The sequence below is a fragment of the Macaca mulatta genome, chromosome 3 (genome assembly GCF_049350105.2).
Source record: "Macaca mulatta isolate MMU2019108-1 chromosome 3, T2T-MMU8v2.0, whole genome shotgun sequence".
Lineage (NCBI taxonomy): Eukaryota > Metazoa > Chordata > Mammalia > Primates > Cercopithecidae > Macaca > Macaca mulatta.
Window position 1 is genome coordinate 100,281,188 of NC_133408.1, and position 22,564 is coordinate 100,303,751.

Below are 22,564 nucleotides of genomic sequence, written 5' to 3' on the forward strand. Positions count from 1 at the left end.
CAATTTAAAAACTAGTTCTTTGTTGAATGGGTGATAAATAGGACCACATTTCTTTTTGTTCTTTTCTATTTAATAATCAGTTTCCAGAAATCTTGCTTTCTGCTCTCATGTTGGAATAAAAATTGAAAAAGCTTTTGCTTATATAAGATTTTTACATAGTTTCCTTCTTTTAAATTTTATGTTGGTTTCCTGCTGGCTGGTTAAAGTAGAAAATGATGAGGTTTGAAATATGTTTCTATTTTGGGGGAAAATTAAAATTAAAAGAAAAAAATAAGTAAATATATAGCCAGACGTTCTGGTCATTGAGGGTGTTAATTCCGTATCTTTGGTTTCCTTGATTTTGCCTACCTCAGTCATGTATATATTTTTTTAATTATAATTTCCAGGATGTCCAATTTTTTTTAACTCTTGGCAGTTACCTATCACTATTAGACTGGTGTGACCTTTTAGAAGATTTTGGGAGGAGAAAAAATAGAGCATTTCTTGCAGTCATGTTAAAACTCTCTGCTTAGATATGATATGCAACTCATTAGATTTAAAATTCCATTTTGATAACTTTCACACTGTGGCTTTTCTTGAGCCCTCTCTCACATGTCAAAGAGATGCATATAGATTGGAAACTGTTTATTCAGGGAACCTCAAAGGGTACTATAAATATAGTTGTAAAATGTCAAGTTATTTGCATGCTGGTGAAATAGATGTCCTAAAAATTTTTGTAATCCCAGATATTTGCTTGTTTCCATTACCAAGGAACACAGGAAGATACTACAAATAATGCGTGTCATTCTTTTCTTTCTGTTCTATTTTAGTATAGTTTTGTTTTATATTTTGATTTAATTCAGCTTTTACAATTAAGAGCCCAAGTTCAAATAGATGTGATATGAAACTATTCTTAAAGATACTTGATTTTTTTCCCCCTGAATTATATGGGTTATACTCTTAAGGAGTGTTTAACAATGTTGGTCATTATTACAAGGGTGATTTTTTGGAGGAAATTTTTTGTTATATCTTGCTATCAAGTCTCCCTGCCTTTCCTTCTCTTTTTTCACCTATGTTCTCATTCTATTGCAGTTTGCAGAAGTGAGGATGCCTCATTCATCTTTTTAGATCACAGTTCCTAGTCTACAGTCTGTCCAGTACTGGGTACTAAAGGAAAGATAAATAAATGATCTATGTTTTTCAATGCACTTTTTAATATCTTAGTTTCAAATGTTACTCTGGAAGTAATTAGGATCTGTAAATTCTTGTTAAAATGTTTTAGAATAAGGTGTTGTGAAATCTATTTGTTATTTTTAAATTATAAACAAAAGTCCAGCCCTTTTCTGTGGAAGAGAGAAAGAACAGGGTGTAAAAAGAGGAAGAAATAATTAATTTGACTTTAAATCCTTTGGTAGGCAAGGTGCTGAGCTTGGAATTTTTTCATATGATATAAGCAAAGAATAAAATAAGCTTAGAAGATGTTTTCTTGCATCATTCAAAGTTTTTCAAAACATGTAGTTGGCCATCATTTCAGCTGACACGTACATGAAAAGACAGCATATTTTTAATGGATAAAGTAAGTGATGTATGATGAGGAAAGAGTACATGACTATGAATTCAGAAATGAGAATTAAACACTGTGTCAGTCTGGGTCGAACGAGGAGACAAAAACCACAAAGGAACTTAAAACAGGGGAAGTTTAGTGTAAGGAATTACTAAACTAAGATAGGAGAGTAACTATAAAGATTTAAAGAGAACTCAATAAGTGCCCTAAGGCTGGAGAAAAATATGCAAAGAAGGACACACTTGGAAGCCACTCCCCAAGGCTGGGTTCAGACTGTTTTGGGGAGGGTGTGGATGTAGCTCCCTGCCATGGCACGGAAGTTTGCTGGCTTTGGGGCACAGGCAACCTGACGCTGGTGGGGAGTTGGAGTATCGCAGTGGGCACAAGCTGCAGGCGCTGTGTGGGAGGCCTGTGGAAAGGTGGTTACTCAGCCTCAGGACAGGGCTGCGGAGTCGCTAAGGGACTGCATGCTCTGCACACAAGACCGGAGCAGAGATGTCCCTATATACATGCACTGCTGAAGGACAGTGAAGCAGCAGCAAGAAAATGTCAAAACACAGTACTCTGGAGCCACTACAGTGTCCCTGCGGCGCCCTCTACTGACAAGGCCTCACTCTGAGCTCACTCTAACTGACATTGAGCTCACTCAATGTTAGGCTTTGAGTCAAGAAGAATGCTTCGAGTCCAGTCCATTATCACAGAGCAGCTATTAAGGGGTGTATTTGGAGTTGAGCAGTGATCACCTGACAGCTGGCACAACCCCAAATCCCACATTCCAATTTAGCCAGAGACGTTTTGTTGTGATAATTTATAAACAAATCAACAGGAGCTCATTTCTCTTGCAGGGTTCACTCTCTACCTTATAACTGAAGTACTCAGTAAAAAATTGTGTGGTTTTGCTGGGTTTCCCCACTCCGTCCATCACCGTTAGGCCAGATCCTTCGTGTCCAATCATATTTCTGCATGGCTGTTCATTCATCAAACCTAAATATAAAAATAAAGTTTTTCATGGCCAAGCAAAAAAAAAAAAAAATGTGTTCATGATAATAAGATTGATTTTGATACTTTAAAAATGTTCGCATATTAAAATCAAGAAATACCACCTTGTCTTACTAAAGCCAGCTCTTTCTGATTGTATGCATAGTATATGCCTTTTTATATTATTTGTATATAATATAAAAAAAATTGTATATAATTTGTAATATACTGGGTTTTCACCATTGTAAATACAGCCACTCTGGGCCTGAAAACTCTACTGGCTCTTTTTTGTGTAGCTCTATCTCATAAGGCTTAGTAAGAGCAAGGGATAATCACATTTAACAAAACCATTTCTTTTTGCTATTAACATGCTCACCTTTACACTTGATGGCAACAGCCAAATCCCTCCATTAGGCATCATTAAAATTATTCTTTGGGTTATTTTGATTAATGCTTTTTAATTTCATTGTGCTCCCTCTTGGTCCTAAATTGTAAGAGCAGTTAAATAGGAGTGTTCAGTGGAGTGTGTCTGCCATTCATTGTTATGCATATATTTATGTGTTTTGTCTACTTTCTTAAATAGCAGCTTCATAAAAATGAGTGCATTGGCAGAAATGTTTATATAAAATTACATTTTGCAAAGCTTGATTTTACAACATGATAATACAAGAGAGAATGTTAAGGAAGTAGAAAGCAACATCTGCATTGTAAGATCTCATCATGGTACCACAATCTAACAGTGATAGTAGTAATAATAATGCCTTTTTTTCTTTTGAGTGCTATGGCCAGCCATGTTCTAAGTAGTTTACTGCACTAATTCATTTGATCCTTACAAAAACCCATGTATGAGGCAAGTACTATTCTTATTCCCATTTTAGAAGTAGAAATATTAAAGCAGAGTTTAAATAACTTCCCAAGGCTGCCTGGCTAATCAGTACTGTGCAGAAGGTTGAGCCCAGGCAGTCTGGTTTCAAAGCTCTCATTCTGAACCACTGTAAATCATACTGCCTGCAGGATCAGTGGAACAGATTTTTTTCAATTGTACTGCCAATCTGACAAGACAGGAAGAAATACTCAGATGCTAAATACCAAGTGAAATTTGGAAACCCAGAGAGAGCTCTGGAGGCTGACTTTCACCCTGAACTTGCTCTTAGGTTTTTACAACCTCCAGAGCCACAGAAGGAAAACTCTAGGCCCACCCAAGTTGAACTGTATAATTAGCAAAGGCTCCTCCCACCATGGAACTGGTACCTCTAAGCTGTATTCTCTTGGTAATGGCAAGCCAGAAAAAAACCTGAGACTCCTCCAAGGAAAATTTTCTGTCTTGAACCTTAGAGCTATGTGGAGGAGCAAAAAATAAATCTCCTCAGAAAATTTGTAACCACAGAGCAACTTGTGGATTTACAGCTGAAATTCACACTAGCTGAATGGTCAGAAAAACATTCAGCTTAGAATCTAATTAAAATGGTACCAGGTTGGTAGTCGCTCTTGTTACCTAGCAGAAGCAAATGCAGATTCTTTGTGAAGGAATTTTCTTTATTTGACCATAAAGAACCCTTACAGAATTCCTGAAATACATTAGCTCCCATTCAAAAATCTCAAAACACACACAAAAAATAAATCATTGTGAAAAAGAGTCAGCAGAATCAACCTGCAAAGACTTCAGATACTGAATTTATCAGACATAATACATAAAATAAGTATGTTTACTACATTTACAAAAATGGAAGAGAAGATTAAAAATATGTGTAAGGAGCAAGAGTATTGAAATAGCAAAGAATTTGAAAATTAGGCAGATGCAACATATATTAACTAAAATATAGAAATTTCAATTAAAAGCTTGATAGGTAATCAATGACAGATTAGATAGAATCAAATAAAGAATTAATAAGCTAGAAGATAAAATTGAATAAAGTATTTAGAATGCAGTAGATACAAAGATGAAAAGTATAGAAGAGGGCTAAACGACAACAAGAAGAGTGAATTTCCAGAAGTGATTAAAGATACCAACACATTAAACAAGATTAAATTTTTAAGAGATCCGTATGCCTAGATATGGCATAGTAAAATAGCAGAGCACCATCACAAAGAAAATCCTTAAGCAGCCACAGAGAAAAGACATGTAGCTTTCAAAGGAGCGGTTCAACTAACTATAGTGATGACAGGGCAGAAAATAGTGGGACAATGTCTTCAGAATACAGAGAGAAAATTAGCCTGTAATTGTTTGCTCAGCCAAATCTGTCTTTCAAAAATGAGGATAAGATAAAGCAATTTTCAGACCAAGGAAAGAGGAGTAACATATTCTCATGAAAGGAGATTCTAAAATATGTACTTTGAGAAGAAGGTAAGAGATCATGAATAAAATGATTAGAGTTAAAAGAAGGAATGAAATGGTAAATATGTGGGTAAATTTGAATCAACAGTAACTTTCTTGTGAGCTTAGAAAACCAAAATATGTGTCGTTTATAGCATGTCAGTCAGGACGTGATTACATATAACGTATTATTTGGGAGGAAGGTAAATTGGCAATGTTTAGGTTTTGATACATTATATATAATTTTGGTATTTTCAGAATAACCACTAAATTATATTAAATATAACTGGACAAATTATTCCAGTTAAGAGACAAAGATTATCAGTCTGGATTTTTAAAAAATGTTGGCAGCATGCTGCTTCCAAGAATCGTCTTCACAACACATAAAGAAAAGATGAAATGAAAAGTATGTAAAGTTATATGCCAGGCAGAGTCCTACAAAAAGAAACCTGGTATATTACTAATGAAATTTAAGCAAAAATATTATTAATGATAAAGAAGGTCCTAGCAGGTTCCATTTACCGGAAACATAAAACAATTCTAAACGTTTATATACTTATTATGTTACTACTATGACCCAAAATATGTAAAATCAAAATTATTGAAATCACAAGGAAAAATAAAACAGTCTTGTTATCATGGGGCAGATTTTAATCTCTTTCTCACTCTGTCTAATTGGTTTATCAAGCAGGCAAAAAAGTAACAGTGTTAAGCTTGATGTGAAAGACATATAAAGAACGCTGCATCCAACATTTGAAGTGGGAGAGCATTTTAAGGGCACGTAAAATACTTAAGAAAATTGACTGCAATGAAAATATTTAAGACAATTGCACTATAAACTCAGTAACAAAAACTAGAAGAAAACCCGTATGTTTGGAAATTATGAAGCATGCATGCAAATAAATCACAGGACAAAGCAGACATTATGGGAAACATAAAATATTTAGAAATAATAATGAAAATACATAGAATCTATGTTAAAACTTATGGGATATAGCTGAATAGTACTTAGAAATGTATTGAAGAAAGGCTGAACATTAATGAGATGAAAGCATCTGTGCTATTCTGTTCCCTGATCAAGTTGGTTAAACTAGGAACTGTTTCCCAGAATCTCCTTCCTTGTATGGGAAGTCCAAAAGAGGAACTTGTAGGAGACTGGGGGGTAGAATTAGTGAAGCAGTGGCCTTCATTCTCCAGAGTACTTCAGGGTGAGATGAGCTGATGAACAGAAATAGAGGCAGGTGCAGGCAGGTTCTGGCTTGTCCTCATTTTTGTCCTCTCTGTATCTAGCTCTTCTTCCCTCTGACTGGCCACCCCAGGTTCTTTCCTGTGGACCCACAAAAAGTGAGCTTTCCTTAGACCTCTCTGTGCATCCCCCACTTTGTAGGTCCACTTCGGTGTTATATGAGCCTGGCTTCTGAGTTCCCTGCATACAAACTCTGACTGGTCCTCCTGCTCCTGCGCTTCAGAAGGAGTCGCTGGTGTCCCCATCAGGATCAGCACCACCACCTTCACTTCCCCAGCCCCTCCCACAGTAGCAGGGTCTAATTGCTGTAAGCATTCCTCCTGTCACATCACTGGTGATGGTTCTGCATCCCTGACTAGTACAGCATCCAGCCTCAGTTAGAAAAAATAACCACCTAATAACCCCTCAGAAAATGGAAGGATATAATGAAAGAGGAACTAGAATTAAGGGGAAAATTTTTTTTACATTAGACAGGATCAAGAAAGCCAAAAGTTTGTTCTTTGAAAAGATGAATAGAGTTGACAGACCTCTGCCAAGACTGATCAAGGAAAATGAAAAGAGAAAAGCCATAAACAAATGATGTTAGTAACCACAGTTAGGGCAGAGATTTAAATCTAATAAAAGAATATTTTGAACAGATTTGGGGCCAATACATTTTAAATCTTAGACACAATGGGAAAATTCCTAACTTATTAAAACTGACTCAAAGGCTACAAAGACCTAAGTAGCTTATAACCATTAAAAATAGGAGTAAAAAATCCCATAGGTTGGGTGATGGGTCATGAAAATTCATTATAGCATTCTCTTTACTTCCGTGTATGGTTGAAAAATCTCTGTAACAAAAAGTTAAAAATTAAAACAAAATCTTTTCATAGAGAAAACACCAGGCCCAGATGTTTTTATCATATAAGATGATCAAGGATTAAATGAAATAATACATATAAAGTACTTAGAGAGTACTTGGCACAATATTAAGTGGTCAGTAGATCTTAGCTATTATCACTCTTAACATTCCTTGGGCTTGTTTGCAGGGTCTCTCTTCAACCTATACTGAGGTACAAAAGTAGAGTTTAAAATAAATAATCTCTGAAAACCTCATACAGGTAGACACAGAGGTTAAGGTCATAAAAACATTTTTTATGTGCTTTTACAATAATCAGGCTGAAATCTTCCTTATACTACCAGTTCATTTATTTAGCAAATTGTTTACTAAGGTGTGGGTTAAAGGTAAGATTCAGCCTAGCCCCTAGCAGGTAAACCCTCTTTAATGTGCAACAATTTCTGAACTTCATTGATGAGGGTCACAGCATGATGGAGAGCTAGGAACTTACTTTAATCTTACTTTCTATTATGGAGGAATTCAGAAAAATAGCCAAAGTAGTGTTATTGTTCATGTGTTCCAGAATAAATGTATAGAATTAACATTTTAACATGCTCTAGAATAGCAGCTCAAAATCTTATCCCCTAAAGACACAAAACATTATGATATATATGTATTCATAAAGGAGAGTACAGGCAGCCCCCAACTTAAGAGATGGGTGGGTTCTGGAATGTCGTTGTACCTTAGTTCTTGAGTCATGGAGGCGAGGAACTACCGACTTGGGAAAAGGTTTCAGGAGCAGGGAACAGGAGGGTGCATCAGGAATTGTTAGCATAAAGAAGACAAAGAGAAGGGTAGTATGCAGCCACATTGGTGATTGCAAAAGCGGCCTGAGCCCCAGCTGAGCATAAAGCCAGATAGCTCTCCTGATGTCATGAGCTGTGTTTGCTTTTAGTTTAATCTACTAGTTTAGCACTTGTGACATGGTGGACATGATTCTTGAGGAGGAAAAGGTTTATGATGATTTCTTCTGTGAAATTTCATGCTCACATTCAGATAATATATTCAGTCCAGCCTCAACAATTTCTTTCTTATTTTTTTTTTGTGTGTGTAGTTGTTGAAATAGTTCAAGGAATGAAGCTGCCACGTGGTGTTGCCCTTTGAGTCTTGTAGTTAATTTTTATATGGTAAAGACTTGCGCTCCCAGGAGTCCCATCTGACATGAGGCTGTTCTCTCCTGTCATGTACATGTGGTGTGAACTGCCTGCTTTTACTAATTAACTTTCTTCCTTTTATTAATTAGTGTTCATTTATGCTTTAGTTTATTGCATGCTCCGGGTTTTTTTTTTTTTAGAGATATTCTCTAAATCATATTCCCCCACCCCTTTATTATCTACTTTTCAGTCACTCACTAGATATTTATGGAGCCCCTGCACTGTGAAGACCTGAGCTGGGTGCTTCAGAGGACACTGTGATGGGTAAGACACTGTCTCGGTTCACAAAGAATGGAAAGCAGAAAGAGAGAACAGGCTACTGTGTAGTGTAGTATCAGACAGAAGATAAGCACCATAGTACAATGTTTTCTGAGAATTCAAAGGAAGAGGAGGTTGAATCCTGACTACCCTGAGCTGTGAGGCCTTAAACAAGTTACTTAACTTCGCCGAGCTTCAATTTCCCCATCTGGAATATGGGGCTTATATTATACATATTGCTTTGGTGTTTTCAGGAATAGAAATGATCTGTATAAAGCACAGTGTGTGGGAAACAGACTGTCCTTCAGGAAAGCTATTGTCATCAAATCAGCAAATAATCATTGTGCACCTACTATGTGCCAGCCACTCTTCCAAGCCCAAGAGATACACTGGTGAATACAACAAAGAGCCTTGTCTTCGTGAAGCTTACATTGTATGTAGTAAATGATATTAAAACATTATTATCAAATCCATAATAAATGAAGATCTCTTGCTGTTACTATTAGAGTATCCATTTGGAGGAAGCTGGAAAGATATACATACATATGTTTAACAGTGGAAGATGGAAATTTGGGGATGGGTGGAGGTAGAGGAGAGGAAATCACACACACCAAAGTGTGGGCTGGGAGATCTTCATAGGACGGGCTCAAGGAAGGCTGTTGAGGGGTGTTTTGGGCCAGGGCATGTGGCTAACCCTGGAGTGGGGAGTGAGTGCCAGGCCAGGGAGTTTATAGACAGTGATAAACCATGGAGAGCCATTTTTAACCTGGAATATGACTTGATCAGAGTGGAACTTTAGGAATTTTGATGTGTTAGTGATGCAAAAAGGGGATGGAAGGGAGAGAGACTAGACCAGAAGTTGGAGAGATCAGGTCATTGCAAAATTTAGTTTAAAAAAAGAAAAAAACCTGAAAGGAATGAATTGGAGCCATATTCTGTCATTTAGTAAGTCTATATTGGGAACTTTCAAATTTAATTTTTCAAAGTCTTATTAACATGCGGTACATGAACTTTAAGTGTACATGACTGATTTTTAACAATTGCATATTTCATCTATAGCCCTGGTAAACACCATCCAGAGCGAGATAGAGCACACTGCCAGCACCTATATTGAGGACTTTTACCTCAAAATGCAATGTGAGCGCCATGCATTGTAGCTTGTTTTAGGGAGGGATGGTGTGGATAAGTCTATGAGGTAAATCCTACCTAGCGCCAGCCGTCTTTTCAGCTCTCCGGTCCATCTCCCTCCCCTTCCTTCCTGAGCAGCCAGTTGCTACATTAACCAGACAGCAGGAAGAAAGGCAGACTGTGTCTACCAGCGTCTGCACCTCTTCCTGCGTTAACTTTTTAAGTGGGATACACGAGGCACATTTACCCTAATGGCCTCGAGCATGAGAGAATCACATATTATACCAGGCTCTGGGTTTCCTAAAGGGAAATGGCAGAAATATTTACAAGTAGCTTTAGTGTGGCCAGAACATACCCAAACAGACCGCAAATAGAGATCCTGTCAGCAAGTGTACAAGGGGAGGCTTCACTGGGTCTAGGGGCATGACTAGGGAGCAAGGGCCCTAGAGTCAGTGCTTTTTGCCATTCTCCCTCTCAAAAGAAATTGTATGGTGTTCTCTTCATATATAGGAGAGGACCCATTTTCGTTCCAGTGCTGGTGACTGCCCTGCCATACTCTAGTTGGATATTCGTGCATCAGTTGTTATAAAGGACAACTGGGATTGGTTAAATTAAAAAGGGTAGATTCTTTTCAAGTTGTGTCTCTTCAACTTCTGTAACTACTATGGGGTCAGTTTTATGCTAGAGCAAATAAGAGAGCCATCCATTTAATAGATAAATGGTACTGATTGAGCAAGAATGATGACTGAAAGTAGTGCTTTGTATATTTAAGTAGATGCAGGATTATATGCTCTGTGGAAAGCAGAATTTGAAGGTTTTATTCTACATCACTGATTGGTTCGAGGCACATTTACTTTTCAAAATGAAGATGGGAAGTGTATACTTGGGGAGGTATATATGCAAAGTGAGAAATAGACAAGGATTCCTATCCTAATTGAAGAAACTGAATTTTAATCCTGGAAGAAGCATGAAGACTAATGGCTTTCCTTTTTTCCTTTTCTTTTGGCTTTATTCAACAGTTTTTTAAAAAGATGGATGCAGAGCTGCTCGGGGCGTGGGGTGGGGTGGGAAAGGTGAGGATGGAAGGGTTCTGTGAGGCCCTCTAGCATCTTCTCAGTATGAGTGGATTCAGCCAGTGTCTTCTTAGCCCCTTCCAGTTCTTTCCATACCTTTCCACTCCTTTGCTCAAAAGCCAAGTGCTGGTGTTATGAAATTCAAGAAAAGCTATTTCATTTCAAACTCTTATTGGTTGAAATCTCTCATTGGGATCACAACATATTTTGGTTCTTTGGGATACTTTTTGCCATTAATAAGAGGTATGAAAATACTGTTTTATCTATTGTTTTCTTTTGCTATATAGTAGAATCAATTTCTTCAATTGTTTCCTGAATACACTCCTGTAAAAGATTTCTTCCTCATATCTGTGTAATTGTCATAGAGTTGACAAGGATGCAGAAAAATTGGAATGGTTATGCATTGTTTATAGGAATAAAAAACAGTACAGCCATTATGGAAAACAGTTCCTCAAAACAGAAACAAAACATTATAGAAAACACGTTCCTCAAAAAACCGAAAATAGAATTACTGTGTGATTCACCAAACCCACTTCTGAGTATATATCCAAAATAATTCAAAGCAGGGTCTAAAAGGGATATTTGCACACCCATATTCTTTATACCATTATTTACAATAGCCAAGGAGTGCAAGCAACCCAAGTATCCATCAGCAGATGAGTGGATTGAGAAAGTGTGGTGTGTAATTACAGTGGAATATCATGCAGATGTAATGAAGGAAATCCTATCACATGTTACCGTATGGCTAACCCTCAAGGACATCATGCTAGGCAAAATAAGTCTCAAAAGGACAAGTACTGTGAGTCAAAGCATATGACGTATCAAAATCATAGCAACAAAGTAGAAAAGCAGTTGTCAAAGCCTAGGGTAGGGGAAATTAGTATTTAATGGTATAGAGTTTCCATTTTGCAAGATGGAAAATTCTAGAGATCTGTTGTACAACGATATGAAAATACGTAACACTGCTGAACTATATACTTAGAAGTGGTTAAGATGGTAAAATTTAATATTGTATTTTTTACCACAATTAAAAAAAAAAGTCAGTATCCATACTTGTTGCTGTTTGTTTGCGTGAAAATGATTCCTCATCTTTGTGAATGTCCTATATTCTAACACTAGGATTCTTAGCTTGATTTTTGCCAGTTTTATTTTTACATCCTAATTGATCAGCATATCAAGTAATCACAAGTAACACAAAGATACAAGTTGCTTTGCCCTGCTTAAGAAACTGAAGTGATTGGAGGTGTTTGTTTGTTTAATTTGTTGAATACTTCTGCAACTCCTGTTGTGCCAGATGGCTTCATCTTTTTTATACATGGCTGGAGAAGCCACTTGTAGGTGAGGTCTTGAGTGTAGATTATCTGCTTCGCACTGAGGTAAAATGACGGGTCAATAGGGATTGCTTTCTTTTACAAGTTTTTATAGTAGATTTTTACACCTGCATATCAATTATCAAATTAGTCAACTGACTCCAGAAACTCAAATAAAATGCACGTGAAGGAGAGACAAAAAGGTATGTCATTTTCTTGGTGCTATTCAACTTCTTAAGAGCAGAAGCACCCATTTTTTAATATGAGCAGTTTACAGCTACTCATGGTTAAATGGTTTATAGGATTCTTTGTAACAAAAGGTGGTCTAATTACCAAGGAGAAGAGAATAATATGCCCAGGTTATTTACAATGTGTGACTTACTTAAATTATGATCCTGTTAACTATACAAAAATGACAGAAAGCAGAAACATCAGAGCAAATTAAACATTTTGGCTTTTCATTAATGATCTTGAATATAGGAGGTGTGCACAAGGTTAATTTTTTTTTTTCCTTTAAACATCACATGAGGCCTGCCCTCAGAGTGAACCTGCAGTTTCAGATTCTATGCATTGGCTTCTAAACAGAAAAAAATGACAGTGTTTTTTCTTTTCCACTAGGCCACACTAGAATGTTTAGTTTGTCAGTAAATCACTTTGTAAGGTTTCTAATGCCCGTCTAAATCAATTTAAGTTGTGATTTCTTTCCTTGTGATTCTGTTTTCTGAGTTACTAGTTGAGTTTAATTGTTCTTATTTGCAGGCTTTAAATATTGATGAACTGTGTTATTTATAGCACTGTTTGGTGGCACTGACCTTTGTAGGGAGTTTGCATATGAACCTCAGGACTTTTTTTTAGTGGGGAAGTGGGATGGGTGAGGCTTGTTGGGGAGACGCCTTGGTTATAAGTGAAATAGATGAGTATGCAAAAGGAGCTGGAAAAATTAGGTTTCAAGAGCCAGTTTGCAGGAGACAATGCAGAACTTCACTAGATTAGAGCTATTATTTATTATAAGAATATTATACTCACAGCTGGACACGGTGGCTCACGCCTGTAATCCCAGCACTTTGGGAGGCCGAGTGGGCAGATCACGAGGTCAAGAGATTGAGACCATCCTGTCCAACATGGTAAAACCCCGTCTCTACTAAAAATACAAAAAAATTAGTCAGGCGTGGTGGTGTGCCCCTGTAATCCCAGGTACTCGGGAAGCGGAGACAGGAGAATCACGTGAACCCAGGAGGTGGAGGCAGTGAGCCGAGATCGCACCACTGCACTCCAGCCTGGCAACAGAGCAAGACTCCATCTCAAAAACAAACAAACAAACAAAAAAACAGAATATGATACTCACTTAAAATGTAACAATAGTTTCTTTATTAAAAAACAGTTATAGTGGTAGACTTTATTTATTTTATTTATTTATTTATTTATTTTTTTGAGATGGAGTCTTGCACTGTCGCCTGGGCTGGAGTGCAATGGTGTGATCTCGGCTCACTACAACTTCCACCTCCCGGGTTCATGCGATTCTCCTGTCTCAGCCTCCCAAGTAGCTGGGATTACAGGTGCACACCACCACACCTGGCTAATTTTTTGCATTTTTAATAGAGACAGGATTTCATTATGCGGCCAGGCTGGTCTTGAACTGCTGACCTTGTGATCCGCCCACCTCAGCCTCCCAAAGTGCTGGGATTACAGGTATCAGCCACCATGCCTGGCCATAGTAGACTTTAATATGCCTTTAGCAGAAATTGACAGAATCAGTAACAAGAGAAAGCATATGTAAAATATTAATAACTCGATCAACAACCATGACTTAATGAGAGTATTTGGAATTCTTTTTTTAATCCAACAATGAGAGAATGTATATTCTTTTGAAGTACTTAGTGACACTTACAAAAACTGACAGAGGCTAAGCCACAAAGAAAATCTCTATACATTTCAAAAATTGGACACCATGCATAGTCTAAATTCTCCAAACAAAATACAGTAAGAGTAGATTTTAGCCTTCCCAAATCTAACAACATGGAGATTTGAAAATACTATTCTTTATAACTATTATTGTTGTGGAATACAATTCATATAAGATAAAATAGACCCTATTAAAGTGTACAATTCAGGGGTTTTCAGTCTGTTCACAGAGTTGTGCAGCCATCAGCACCGTCTAATTTCAGGACATTTTCATCACCCCCAAAAGGAACTCTGTGCCCATCAGCAGTCACTTCCCATTCACTTCTTTCACCAACCCTGGTAACCACTAGCTTATGTTCTGTCTCTTACGGATTTGCCTTGTGACATAATAAATATAAATATATTGATTTCTGCCCCTGATGCCTGGCACAGAGCTCCTAAAACCCTTGCAATTTTCTGAGCAATAGGGGTGCTAAGTTTATCTTTAATTCTAATATTTGGTCTTTGATCCTGGTTCCTGACACAGAGCTCCCCCATCTCCATTCCTGAGTAACAGGACTATTTGTTGTTCTAATGAGGCGACTCTTGGTGGGCTCCTGAATGGGGATGGCCACCAGAAAGACCAAGCCATGGTTAGAAGGTTGGAGCTTTCAGCCCCACCTGCCAGTCTTAGGGAGGGGAGAGGAGCTGGAGATTTAAGTTCATAATCAATCATGCCGACGTGATGAAGCCTCCATAAAAATTCCTAAAGCATGGGGCTCTGAGAGCTTCTGGGTTGGTGAACATGGAAAGGTGCTGGGATGGTGGTGTGCTTGGAGAGGGCATGGAAGTTCTGTGCCTCTTTCCCATAGCTTGTCCAATGCCTCACTTCCATTCCATTCCACTCACATGGCTGTTCCTGAGTTGTATCCTTTATAGTTAATGGGTAAATGTAAGTAAAGTGTTTCCCCTAGTTCTGTCAACCATCCTAGCAAATAATTGAACCTGAAGAGAGCTTTCTATTTACCAGAACTTCCTATTTATAGCCAGTTGTTCAGAAGTACAAGTAGCTACCTGGGCTTTCAATTGGCATCTGAAATGGGGACATTCTTGTAGGACTGAGCCCTTTACCTGTGGGAACTGATACTAACTCTGATTAGTGTCATAATTGAATCGAAAATATTGTAGGACACCAGCTGGTGTTCACCAAGGATTGGAGAATTGCTTGGTGTAAGGGAAAAAAACCCACACATCTGGTGTCAGAAGTGAAGTATTGGAAGTAGTAGAATAGAAAGAAAGGGTTTCTGGCTGGGTGCGGTGGCTCACGCCTGTAATCCTAGCACTTTGGGAGCCGAGGTGGAGGGATTACCTGTGGTTGGGAGTTCAAAACCAGCCTGGGCAGCATGGTGAAACCCTGTCTCTACTAAAAATACAAAAAATTAGCCGGGTGTGGTGGCGGGTGCCTGTAATCCCAGCTACTCTGGAGACTGAGGCAGGAGAATCGCTTGAACCCGGGAGGCGGAGGTTGCGGTGAGCCGACATCACGCCACTGCACTCCAGCCTGGGCTGCAGAGTGAGAATCTGTCAGAGAGAGAGAGAGAGATTCTTCGTGCCTCTTCTGGACGCTTCATATAAATAGAAACATGCAGTATATGGCCTTTGGTGTCTGGCTTCTTTTCCTTAACATGTTTTCAGGAGTCATCAATGCTGCAGCATGTGTCAATACTGCCTTCCTTTTTATGGCTCAGTAATACTCTGTTGTATGGTTATACTACATTTTGTTTATCCATTCATCCACTGATGGACATTTGGGATGATTCTACCTTTTGGCTATTATGGATAATGCTGCTATGAACATTCATTTACAAGTCTTTGTGTGAGCATTTTTTATAACTCTTCAGTGAAAGAAGAAATCATAATGAAAATGACAAACTATTTAGAAGTTAATAGGAATGAGAGTACTTCACATAAGAAACCAGAAGTCTGGCCAAAGCAGTTCTCAGAGAACAAATTATAGTCTTAAAGCCATTTATAAGAAAATTAGACAAGCTTTTTGCCAGCATCCCTTGCCTAAAAAAGAAAAGAAACTTAGAAGTGCTGAAAATAAATGGACTAAATATTCAAATCAATATTTGAGAAAAAGAACAACTATTTTAATAAAGCAAAAAGTCAAATATCGTAAGTAATAAGTCCAGAAATTATAGAAAACAAGATTAAAGACAAAAACCTAATGGATTTGATAAAATAAAACTCATCTCTTTGGAAATGTTGATAAAATAGGAACACCTGGAAAGCTTACTTGAGGGTTAGAGGGAGATAGAACCAAAGGTTTATAAAATTTTTCTATGTATCAGTCTTTTAGAAATGAACTTGGAAATTACCAAAAATGACTCAAAAAGGAACATATGAATAGAAAGGAACCACAGAAGAAAATTAGTCTTTCATCTCTCTGTCCATCCATGCATCCATGGAGGGTCCATTCATTCTAACCAACCATCTAATTCTTTCTGAAAAGTAGCCAGATCTCCTTCCTCCTAAATGATACTAGGGACAGATTTTATTATTTTACTGGTAATTTGTACACCTCCAAAGCATAGAGAAAGATAGAACATATCCAGGCTTATTCTACAGACTGATTTAACTCTTGTTACCTAAACCAGACAAGAATATGACCAAGAAAACATGAAACCATCTGATTTATCAATATAAGTGTAAACCAAGTACAGCAAAATACCAGAAAAACAATACACCGTGATATTGTAAACTTAGCCTGGGAAAGCAAGACTAGTCCAATATTAGGAAATCAGTGTAATTTGATTAGTTAATAGCATAAAAGGCCAAAATCTATATGATCATCTCCATATATGATAAATATCAGAAGCAATGGATTAGGAGAAATAAAGCTTCAGTAAAGTTAAAGAAAATGAATATTTTTTTCATCTGATAGCAGTAACCATATATATGGTATTATGGGGGGAAGGGATACCTTTCACAATTGCATCACAATCTATAAAAATGTAAAAGTAAAATTAACAAAACATGTCTGTGAGATAAATGATAGAAATTTACTGAAGTATACAGAAAGAGATATTGATAAATGTAGATACATTTCACTCCTGGCTAGGAGCTCAGTATTATAAGTTCTCTTCAAATTAACGTAACACTTCTGTTCAATTTCAATGAAATTCTAATAGAATTTCTTTTTACAACTTTAAAGTTTGTTTCTAAAGTTCATATAGGAGAATAAGTAAGCAAAAATATCAAAGAACTATTTTTAAGAAAAGAAATAATTAAAAGGAATATGCCCCACCAGATTTTAAAATACTCTATGGAGAATCCATAAAGAAATCCATGTGTACTTGAGAATTTAATATATGATAAAGGTAACTTTCAACTCAGTAAGAATAGATGGGATATTTAATATATAGTGTTGAGTCAACTGGCAATCTCTTTGGGAAAATATATATTTAGATCCCTAATTCATAACATACTACATTTCAAATCTATAAAATTCTAGAAGAAAACAAAGCAGTATATTTTTATAGTCATGGAGAAGACCTTTAAAAGCATGACAAGAAGCTCTGAAGTCTTAAAATGTTTAACAAATTCAATTTCATGAAATTATGGTGAAAGAGACCATAAACAACATGAAAATATGGAGGGCCAACTGGGAGAAAATATGTGAAACATATGTAACAGAAAAAGCATTAATATTAAAAATTTATAGAGAGCTCCCACAAATCAGGAAGGAAAAGAGTGAAATAGATCAATGTTGGAAGGATATGAACAACCACAGAAGAAATACAAGTGACTCTTTAACATATCAAAATACTTTCAACTTCAGTTACAATCAGGGAAAAAAAATATTGAAATCAGTTTTCACGGCCGGGCGCGGTGGCTCAAGCCTGTAATCCCAGCACTTTGGGAGGCCGAGACGGGCGCATCACGAGGTCAGGAGATCGAGACCATCCTGGCTAACACGGTGAAACCCTGTCTCTACTAAAAAATACAAAAAATTAGCCAGGCCAGGTGGCGGGCGCCTGTAGTCCCAGCTACTCGGGAGGCTGAGGCAGGAGAATGGCGTAAACCCGGGAGGAGGAGCTTGCAGTGAGCCGAGATCCCGCCACTGCACTCCAGCCTGGGCCACAGAGCGAGACTCGTCTCAAAAAAAAAAAAAAAAAAAAAAAAAAAGGAATCAATTTTCATGTATCAGATTGCCAAAAATGAAAATGACTGGCAGCGTCCAGCACTTGGGAAGGTGTGTCAGAAAGGACGCTCTTGGAACGTTCTTTCTAGAAATGTAGATTTACATAAGCTATTTGGGAGGGTAACACCTATCCAAACTTAAACCATACTATTTTTGACCTAACAGTTCTGCTGTACTGCGGAAATTCATCATAACGATATTTATAATAGAGGAAAGTTTGGGACAGCCTAAATGTCCCTCAGTAAGAGAACAGATTAAATAAAATTTGGAGTATTCATTACATGTAATGCCATGCAGCCATTTGAAAAGAACAAGCTAGCTTTCCATGGTTTGACACGGACAGATGCCGTATGTCAGCATAAGGGCTAACAAGCCAGGTCTGGAACTAGGTTTGTCATCTACCAGCTGGTTGACCTTGAGCAAGTTGCTTAACTTCTCTGCGCCTCAGTTTGCCCATCACTAAAAATGGGGCTTTTTGTAGTACTTGGCTCCTAAAAGTTTTGTAGAAACTAAAGAAGTAACTCCTGTGTCATGCTGGGCACAGCTGGAAGCACTGAATAACAAACAGATATAAAATATAGCAAAAGCATTTACATATTTGCTCATACATTGAAAACATTAGAGAAGGAAACCTATCACAATTCTTGTAGTAATTAACCTAGGGAGGGGTAGTGGGAGATGAAGGATTCTCACTTTTTAACTTTATACTTCTATAAGGCTTTCTTAAAATGTTTAATGGTTTTCCACTTTTAAAAAATGTACAAATGCTATTTTGTAATTTTTAAGGCCAATAAAATGCTTTTAAACAAACAATAAAAACAGGCCAGGCATCGTGGCTCATTCCTGTAATCCCAGCACCTTGGGAGGCCAAGTTAAGAGGATCACTTGAGGCCAGTAGTTCAAGACCAGACTGGGTAACACAGTGAGACCCCATCTCTATAAAAAGTAAAATTAGCGGGACATGGTATGGCATGCCTGTAGTCTTTATTACTTGGGAGTCTGAAGTAGGCAGATCGCTTGAGCCCAGGAGTTCAAGGCTATAGTGGGCTTCGAGCACGTCACTACACTCCAAACTGGGTGACAGAGTGAGATCCTGTCTCTAAAAAACAAAAACAAAATTCTGCTGTGAAGTTCTTCTAATCCACACACTCGTTGCGCTTTTAACAGTTCTGTCTATCCTCTAGCCACTAAACCAATAGATGTTTCTTATTCTGAATATAATCACTTCCCTTTGCCCTGGGTTTTGAAGATAGCAGAAAATAAGCACAGTGGTGGAGAAATAGTTTAATCTCAGTTCAGCAGACCTTTTTCTCAAGAGTCTTTAGAAACTCTTCCCGTTCCTGGCAGCTTCCCCTTCATTTGTTACTCAGGTTGGGTTGAATTGGGTGAAGAAGAAAGTAGCCCAGATACTGTCTGAAGAGAACATATTTTGGATTTTAGGGAAAATGGGCTTCAGGGCACTTAGGCATTCAGCAGCATTTCTGTAGACATACTCCTACCACTCATCCCCACCCCCACCTCCCGCACCTCACCTTCTTTGAACAAGCTAAGCAAAAGAATTTCTTTTATGCCTCCCTAATTTTCACCTTCCTCCTGGCTTCCTCCCAGCCTTTTTCCTTCCTGCCTGCCTGCCCCTTAGGCTAGGCACTGGTCTCACCTCATTCAGAGTTTAAGAGGATGGTGACCCATGGTGTCAAAATTCCATCTCTTAGGGTTGAACTCCTTCTCATGTGCTTTTCTGGTTGCTGGCAGCATTAAAGGAAAAGCTGAGAATAAAGTCCCAAGAGTACCATATGCCAAATAGGTTTGTGTTTAGTCTTTTGCTCCAGAGTGATTACAATGTCTCTCAATCAGTATCCTCCCCGCATCCCAGCAATTAGGTGGTGTGTAGACACCTAGGAATTCTCTGATGATTATAACCTTTTTCATTGTACTGTCACACTGTTAGTATCACCAGTAAATGACATCGTTTTTCATTACTATAGCTGCCTCCAGCCATAGAATCAGAAAGGTCATTTTTAATTAAAAACTAAAGAAAAATACATTTTGTGTGATTTTTTTTTTCCTTAGAAGAATAGGTTATTAGCTTTCTTTGTAACTCCCACTGTCTTGCTGAACTTTCAAAGAACGTGGGCAGACTCTTAAAATTTTTGGCATATGGCCTCATCAGCTAGGACAGTGCAGACACTTGGGAGGAGGTGGATCACTCATCCCTGTACCTGCTGTCTACTATGGGATGTCCAGTCCATAGGAACTGCAGCATCCCAGCAAATTATCTGTCAGATGCTACAGCAGAGAAGAGTGTATGATCATCATCTTCGTGCAGTTCCTATTTGGCAGGTGAAGACTTTGTTTACTTGACTTTGTTGAAGATTCATAGCAAGCTGGGAATGGAGGAAGGAATGAGGAAGAGAGGAGTGTTGAGAGGAAGGAAGGAAGGACAGATGGACACTTACTAGCTAAGAAGAGATGAGATATATTTGATGGTCTTCAGTGAAATGAGATATATTTGATGCATTTTTTTTTACTTGAGGTAAAGTTCACATAGCGTACTATTCACCATTTAAACATTTTTAAGGGTACAATTTAGTGGTTTTTAGTACATTTACAATAATGTACAACCATCAACACTGTATAACTCCAGAACATTTTCATCACCCCAAAAGAACCTCAAACCCATTAAGCAGTCTCTTCCTGCTCCTCCCTCCCCGTCGCTCCTGGTAACCAGTAACCTGCTCTCTGCCTCTATAGATCTGCTTATTCTGGATTTTTCCTCTAAGTTGAATCATACTATATCTGGCCTCTTGTGTCTTGTTTCTTTCAGTTAACATAATGTTTTCAAGGTTCATCCGTATTGTAGCAAGCATCAGTACATCGTTTCTTTTTATGGCTGAATAATACACCACTGTGAGAATATACTACGTTTTGTTTACCCATTCATCAGTCAGTGGCCCCTTGGGTTGTTTCCATTCTGGCTACTATGCATAGTGCTGCTTTGAACATTTATGTTCAAGTCTTTGAACAATTGTATCCGCTGTCTTCGGTATTTACCTAAGAATGGAATCGCCAGTCATATGGTAATTCTATGTTTAATTTTGTGAGGATCTGCCAGTTTTCTACAATGGCTGTGTAATAATTTTAGAGCTAGGTTTAACTCACAGTGTTTCTTAAAACAAACACCAACTCATGTATCCAGCCCTTGTCTAGGCCCGGAGAGCACAAAGATGAATAAAAAGTAGCCCCCAAGAAAATGTTGGGGCCGTAAGGTAGGTAGAACATGCTGAGCTTAGGGGAGGGTAGTTCACACTCTGGCTCTCAGAAGAGGCAACACTTGAGCCGAAAGATGGAGGTAATGGGTCACCCAAAAAGACAGACTCACAACAGTTGGCATTCTTGCAACCAAAGAGCTCATGTTCTGGGGGAAAGAGAGCTAATGGTCTGCCATTAACAGGCAGCCATCTTTTGTATAAGGCCATCGGCTAGCCAGTTTGTTGGTTTCCTAGTACTCTACCTTGCCTCCTTATGTCACAGTTCATTGTTACAGACTTAGCTTCACCTGTTAATGTGAATCCTCATTCAATATTCCTATATACTTCCTAGTGATACTCAGATCATATGCATCTTTTGCAGCAGTTTCATATCTATCTTGTATTTTTGCAGGTACCCCAGAAGACTGTCAGGTAGGCAAAGCACACATACTTAGTAGAATACAGTCATACGTCACTTAACAATGGGAATACTTTCTGAGAAACCATGTTCTGAGAAATGCATTGTTAGATGATTTCAACATTACCTGAACGTCATAGAGCGTACTTACACAAACCTATATGGTAGAGCCTGCTACACACCTAGGCTATATGCTATAGCCTATTGCTTCTACAAACCCGTATAGTATGTTACTGTACTGAATACTGTAGGTGATTATAACACAATGGTATTTTGTATCTAAACATAGAAAAGGTACAGTAAAAATACAGCATTACAATCTTATGGGACCACCATTGCATAAATGTTCCATCATTGACCAAAATGTTGTTCTGCAGTACGTATCTGTATGTGATAGTGCATAGAAGACAACCAAGACAACAGTGTTTTAAAAACAATCCCTCCCGCTAAGCAGTTGGTTAAAGGACGGTTGTTACTTTGGTTTTTAACATAAATTAATTTGCTTTCTACTTTGGCTTCAGTCTTCACACTTCCCCAGCTTTAACCCATCCATTCTTCAGCTATTGCCATTTCCATTGATCTTTCTAAAACTTGATCATGTCAGGAACCCAACTCGCCTCCAACTCCCCCTCAAACTCAGAATTCTTCTGTGCTTCTCCATTTCCTTCAGGGCAATTGTCCCACCCTGGCAGGAACTCTAAGGTCTTTCTGAATGGAACTGGCAGTAGTTTCCCCTTCCCTCCCCACACGCTGTGCTGTAATCAGATGGGGCTACTTGTTCCACACATCACACTCCACATTGCCTCTTTTTGTCATAGTTGGCTCCATCCTCTTTGAAATGTTGTCACCATCTCTCAGCCCTCTTAATGAATTCCTGTTGATCCTTCAAAACCTATCCTGTGTGCTTTCAGCACATTCTTCTTCTT

The 22,564-nt window shown here is 38.1% G+C and overlaps 1 protein-coding gene across 3 annotated transcripts in view; it reads left to right on the forward strand.

Moving 5' to 3' along the window:
• Positions 1–22,564, forward strand: part of JAZF1 (JAZF zinc finger 1) — a 346,283-nt gene that overhangs the window by 115,543 nt on the left and 208,176 nt on the right. Inside the window, exon 2 of one of the 3 annotated variants that reach the window (XM_077996985.1) lies at positions 8,306–8,379. The exons of the other annotated variants lie outside the window; for them this stretch is intronic. Coding sequence (XP_077853111.1) covers positions 8,376–8,379 — 4 coding nt within the window. The 5' untranslated portion in view covers positions 8,306–8,375. The remainder of the gene's footprint in view (positions 1–8,305; positions 8,380–22,564) is intronic. 3 annotated transcript variants of the gene reach the window in all.